This window comes from Geospiza fortis, unplaced genomic scaffold, assembly GCF_000277835.1.
Source record: "Geospiza fortis unplaced genomic scaffold, GeoFor_1.0 scaffold317, whole genome shotgun sequence".
Lineage (NCBI taxonomy): Eukaryota > Metazoa > Chordata > Aves > Passeriformes > Thraupidae > Geospiza > Geospiza fortis.
The window spans coordinates 2,108,214-2,113,794 of record NW_005054398.1 but is presented as its reverse complement, the minus strand read 5'-3'; the positions used below and the strand labels follow the sequence as shown (position 1 = coordinate 2,113,794).

The window sequence follows — 5,581 nt, the reverse complement described above, 5'->3', positions numbered from 1 at the left end:
CCCCGCTGCTCCCGGGGGGATTTGTCGCTCTCTGCCCCGGGAGTCTTTCACGTGCCCTGGGAATGGAGGTCGCTGTGTGTCCCGGTGGCAGACACAGAACCCCTGCCTTTGAAAGGGGGTGCCCTCTGCTCCCGGGGGTGCCCCTGCTCCGGGGCTGCGGGATCCTGCGTGCCGCTGTCCCCGCTGTCCCCGCTGGCTGCGGGGTTTGCAGGTTTCTGCCTCTGCCCAGGGCTCTCCCTGCCCGGCCGTGCTTCCACCCTAACCCAGGGGCTGGAGGGCTCTCCTGTCCCACCTCCCCCGGGTCCTGTTCGTCGCCGAGCGCTGCCCTCTGTCCCCGGGCTCGGAGCGTCCCCGGCAGCCACAGCGGGAGCCCTGACCCGGGGGTCCGGGCGGAGATCCCACAGGGGTCGCTGCCGATGGGGACCCTTTGCCCCTGAAGGAGGGGATGGGGGACGTGGGCAAGGTGAGATTATTTTGGCCTGGGGAGGAGGGAGGGGCTGGAGGCCTCTGCCTGTCCCTGCAGGGTCCCAGCCGGGGCAGCACAGACCCTTCACCTTTGAAAGGGGAGAGGTCCCTGTAGCCCCCCTGGCCGGGGGTTCCCTTCTTTCCCTGGGATGCCCCCCCTGCTCTGGGACTGGAGGTCCCCTCGTTCCCCCAGGCCACTCTGAAGTGTCCCAGCCTCAAGGGTTGCAGGTCCTCAAGTGCCCCTGGGTGGTGCCCGCCTGCCCCGGGGGTCTCTGCCTGCCCTGGGGCCCTGCTGGGGGCACCTTCTGCCCTGGAAGTCGGGAGTGTGTCTGTCTGTCCCGCAGCTTCCCCAGGGGTGCAGGGTCCTGCCTTGTCCCCAGGGGTGCCTCCACTTGCCCCAGGGGTTGGAGGCTCTTCCTGCCCACCCCAGGGTCTTGTTCTGGGGATCTTGTCGCTCCCATGGGGTCCCCACCTGCCCGGGAGGGTTTCTCCGTGTGAGTCAGGGACTGAGGGTCCCAGGTGTAACTGGGGAACTCCCCCCGGCCAGGGTGTTGGGGTCCCTGTCTGTCTGTCTGTCTGTCTGTCTGTCTGTCTCTGGGTGCCCCCTCTGCCCTGGGCCTGAGGGTGCCTGCTTGCCCTGGGTGGTGGAGGGTGTGGGGCTCTTAATGTGCCACCGGGGTGTCCCCACATGCTCCAAGTGCTCGGGGGGGGGGTCCCAGCAGCCTTTACCTCCTCCCAGGGGTCCCAGCTATGCAGTGAGTGAGGAGGCAGGGGGAGAGAGGGGCAGATGGGACCATTGCCCAGAGGAGGAGAGGTCCCCAGCTGTCCTCATGGATCCCTTTCTGGGAAGGGGGACACAAAGCCCTTGAAGGGGAGGGGATGGGGGTCCCTGGCCCAGGGGGTGCTGGGCAGAGGTCCCCATAGGGTTCCTTTCTGAGGTGGGTCTGAGGTGGGTCCTCTGCCCTTCTAACTTGGCCTGGGAGGTCCCTGTGGGATGGAGATGTCTGTCTGTCCTCAGGGGCCCACCCTTGAAATCAGGGGCTGTCCCTGGCCTGGGGGATCCCCTCTGGCCCTGGGGAGTGGAGCTGGGGGAAACCCCTTGGCGTGGGGGAAAGAAGGGATTCTCCTGCCTTCCCCAGGAGGATGGAGATCCATGACTATCGCTAGGTAGGGGACCTGACCTGCCTTTGGGAAAGACGGGTTGTCTCCCTCTGTCCCATTGGTTTGATGTCCCCACGTGTCCCTTCCTGGTGTCCCTGCACACCCCAAGGTGTTGGGGGTCCCTGCCAGCCCCAGGATCCCTGTCTGGTGGGGTTTGGTGAGGGTTGGGATGTCACACCTTGCTGTGTCCCATCTGCTTGTGGGGGTCCTGCCTGGTCCCATGGGGCCCCTATTGGCCATGGGGGTGCTGGGGTCTGCCCTGGAGGTTGGGGGTCTCTGCCTGTCCTAGAGAAGTGGAGGTGGAGTGTCCCAGGTGCTCTCCACAGGTGTGTGAGTTAGGGGCCCCTACCTCCCCTGGGAGGCTGGTGAGTGTGATGGGGATAATGAGGATGGTGAGGGTGCTGAGGCTGGGGCTGATGAGAATGGTGAGGATGATGAGAAAGGTGAAGATGATAAGGCTGGAGCTGATGAGGATGATGAGGGATGGTGAGGGTGATGAAGACAGAACAACGAGGACGGTGAGGCTGAGGCTGACAAGGATGATGAGGGATGGTGAGGGTGATGAAGACAGTGAGAACAATGAGCATGATGAGGATGATGAGGGATAGTGAGGGTGATGAAGATGGTGAGAACGACGAGGCTGGGGCTGATGAGGATGATGACGATGCTGAGAATGCTGAAGATGATGAGGCTGGAGCTGATGAGGATGACAAGGGATGATGAAGGTGATGAAGATGGTGAGAACAACGAGGATGGTGAGGCTGGGGCTGATGAGAATGGTGAGGATGCTGAGAGTGCTGAAGATGACGAGGCTGGAGCTGATGAAGATGATGAGGATGATGAGGGATGGTGAGGGTGATGAAGATGGTGAGAACAATGAGCATGGTGAGGATGATGAGGGATGGTGAGGGTGATGAAGATGGTGAGAACAATGAGCATGGTGAGGATGATGAGGGATGGTGAGGGTGATGAAGACAGAACAATGAGCATGGTGAGGCTGGGCTGCCGAGGAGCGCGCTGTCTGTCTGTCTCATGCAGGTGTTCCGGGTGGAGGTGCTGTGCAATGGCCGGCGGCACACGGTGACCAAGCGCTACAGCGAGTTCCAGGCGCTGCACAAGCGGGTGAGAGCCCCAGCTCTGCAGGAGAGGACGTGGGAGGCCTGGCCTCACCCTCTCTGGCCTGCCCTGATCCCCCCACACCTTCCTCAGATCAAGAAGAGCTGCAAGGTGCCCGACTTCCCCCCACGCCATGTCCCCAACTGGATGCCCAAAGCGCTGGAGCAGCGCCGGCAGGCCCTGGAGCTTTACCTGCAGGTGAGGCGTACGTGGCAGGTTCAGGCTGGGGTTTAGGGGTGAGGAACACACGGTAGTGGGCTTGGGAGGGGTTTATTGGGGTGCTGACCCCCTGGAGCATTGCAGGGTGTGCTGTACCACAACGAGGAGCTGCCCCAGGACATCCTGGACTTCCTGAAGGTGCGGTGGTGCCAGCAGAGCCCCAAGGGCAGTAGCCCCCCGTGAGTAGATGAGTTCTGCTGGCACCAGGGTTATCCCACACAGCCCTGCCCTTTGTTAGGCACTCTAACGAGTACCTGGGGGTGGGGATGGTGGTGACAGGCTGAGGACTGGTGTCCCCTCTCCCACAGCAGCACCAGACTCCTGCCCCCCCAGCGCCCCATTGTCGGCTTCTGCTCGGATCCTTACGTGCGGCCACACGGCCCCGGTAAGGTGCAGGGCCATGGAGCAGGGCTCCAAAACCTGCCAGAAGCTCCTCTGGGCCCTACAAAGGTGCTTCTCCTTCACTGGGGCCCAGGAGGGACCCAGCTGTTCCAGCACCCCCATTTCCCCGCAGAGCTGCTCCCCAACGCCGTCCTCAGCGGGGTCCTGCAGGGCCTCTACCTCCCCCTGAGCCATGTCCCGGCCTGGCAGCACCCCCAGCCTCTGGAATGAGGAGTTCCACGCAGCACCCAGGGATGCAGTGGGGAGAGAAAGGATCCTTGTGGTGAACCTCACTCCTTCCTGCTGGGAGAAGCTGAAGGGATGTTGGGAACTGCTCTCCCACCACCATGCAAAGGGCCTTTGTTGGCAGAGCAGGAGCTCTGCCTTCCCCCTGCTGTTGTGGGCTCGCAGTCTGAGCCTTTGGATGCTGACTGGTGCTGGAAAACCTCTCTGCATCCAGGCTTTGGTGCAATAAATCTGTTGGATTTGACTGACTGGCAAAGTGCTGTGCTGTGGAATTCTCCAAAGCAAACTCAGGGCCAACTGTGGCACTGCTCCCAGCTGGATGAGATGATAAAAAAAGAAGGTGGTTGGAAGGGGGGCTGGAAGGTTGAGGGGTGCATCTGGCTGAGGGATGCAGAGTGATCTGCACCCCTCCAAAGGCAGGAGAGAGGCAGCTCTTTAAAAAACACCTTGGTCACATTTATTGGTGCATGTGCTCCTTACAAAAGTGATGGAAGAGCAGCCTGTGCCCTGTCCCACTGGCTGGAGGCAGCAGGGAGAGGGGCTGGCACTGGGGCACAGCGGGACCCGGTGGCCCCAGGGCAGGGGAAGCACAGCAGCCCCGTCCCACAGCCCCTCAGAGCCTGGCAGGGCCTGGTCCCGTCACTCCTTGGCGATGGCAAAAGGCTTCTCCACCTCGATGGTGCCACAGTCGACGATGGTGACGTCCTTGAGGGGCTTGTCCCGGCTGTCTGTCTTTGTGCTCTCCACCTTCCTCACCACGTCCTGGTGGAGCACAGTGGGACAGTGGGACATTGGGCTGGCCCAGCTCGGCCAGGCCCTTCCCAGAGCACCGACCCCTCTCCCTCTCCTCCCGTGCCTCACCATTCCCTCCAGCACTTTGCCGAACACCACGTGCTTCCCGTCCAGCCACGGCGTCTTCACGGTGGTGATGAAGAACTGGGAGCCGTTGGTGTCCTTGCCAGCGTTGGCCATGCTCACCCAGCCCGGCCCGTAATGCTTCAGCTTGAAGTTCTCGTCAGGGAAACGGTCCCCGTAGATGCTTTTTCCTAAAGGGGGGGACAAAAAGGCCACAGTGGTTTCATGGAATATGTCAGGTAGGGGTGATGGTTGGTGGTAGCTCCAACACGAGGTGGGTGGGGGAATGAGCAATTCCAGAGCAGGGACTAGCACTGATGCCACAGGGATGCACGAGCCATGGGCTGCTGCAGGGAGCTGGACACCCCAGGGGGTGGGCAGGGGTGTCGTGCCAAGGGAATGGGGCAGGAGGCTCCCAGTCACCCCATGTCTTTGTGAGCTCCATGCCCACTTGATTCCACCACACTCCAGCTCTACACTGGTGCCAGGGACAGCCCTGCCGTGGTTGGAATTGTGGCTGCTGTCTCACTCCAAGACAGTGGCTTGGATCCGCCAAGTTACCTCCAGTGCCATCACCACGGGTGAAGTCTCCGCCCTGGATCATGAAGTCCTTGATCACACGGTGGAACTTGCTGCCCTTGAAGCCAAATCCTTTCTGGGGGTGTGGGGGGAGAACATGGAGTGAGGCAAAGGGACAGACCAGAGCTCCATGGCCCCAGCGCTGCCCCAGGGCACCGAGCAGGACCCGAGCAGGGGCAGGTGAGGCCCAGGGTGCCACGGGCCCCTCACCTCTCCGGTGGCCAAGGCCATGAAGTTCTCCACCGTCTTGGGCACTGTCTTGCCGAAGAGCCCGATGACGACACGGCCTGCATCCTCCTCACCGATCCGCAGGTCGAAAAACACCTTGGGGCGGCGGAGGAAGGTTAGGGGGGATCAGGGGAGCCAGACTCACCTTGCTGGGCCAACCCACCCCCGAAAGTCCAACTCACCAACTCCAACCAGGCCCAAACCCTCACTAGGGGAGGTTGGTTGCTGCCCCACAGCCCTGGCTACATCCCCCCCAGCAGGAGCCCCCAGCCCAGGCCGTCAGCCCGGGCCCCCCTCAGCTTCCCCAGAGCTGGGCCAAGATCTCCCCAGG

General features: G+C 62.3%; 2 protein-coding genes across 4 annotated transcripts; one reads left to right on the top strand and one right to left on the bottom strand.

Moving 5' to 3' along the window:
• The first annotated feature begins 2,647 nt into the window (after nt 1-2,647).
• SNX22 (sorting nexin 22) lies at nt 2,648-3,836 on the top strand. Of its 3 annotated transcripts, none has more exons than XM_031061038.1 (5): nt 2,648-2,748; nt 2,836-2,940; nt 3,046-3,099; nt 3,270-3,346; nt 3,476-3,836. In XM_031061038.1, the coding sequence occupies exons 1-5, from the start codon at nt 2,659-2,661 to the stop codon at nt 3,627-3,629; spliced, it is 480 nt and encodes a 159-aa protein (XP_030916898.1). In that variant the 5' UTR covers nt 2,648-2,658; the 3' UTR covers nt 3,630-3,836. The 3 variants fall into 3 exon arrangements, with proteins under 3 accessions (XP_030916898.1, XP_030916901.1, XP_030916899.1); XM_031061041.1 differs by having other exon boundaries at nt 3,046-3,140; nt 3,273-3,346; XM_031061039.1 differs by having other exon boundaries at nt 3,046-3,140.
• Nucleotides 3,837-4,022: 186 nt separating this feature from the next.
• Nucleotides 4,023-5,391, bottom strand: PPIB (peptidylprolyl isomerase B). Its single transcript, XM_005425887.2, has 4 exons — nt 5,233-5,391; nt 5,005-5,098; nt 4,450-4,634; nt 4,023-4,350 (listed from the first exon to the last, which is right to left on the bottom strand). The coding sequence occupies exons 1-4, from the start codon at nt 5,251-5,253 to the stop codon at nt 4,228-4,230; spliced, it is 423 nt and encodes a 140-aa protein (XP_005425944.1). The 5' UTR covers nt 5,254-5,391; the 3' UTR covers nt 4,023-4,227.
• Between the last annotated feature and the right edge of the window lie 190 nt (nt 5,392-5,581).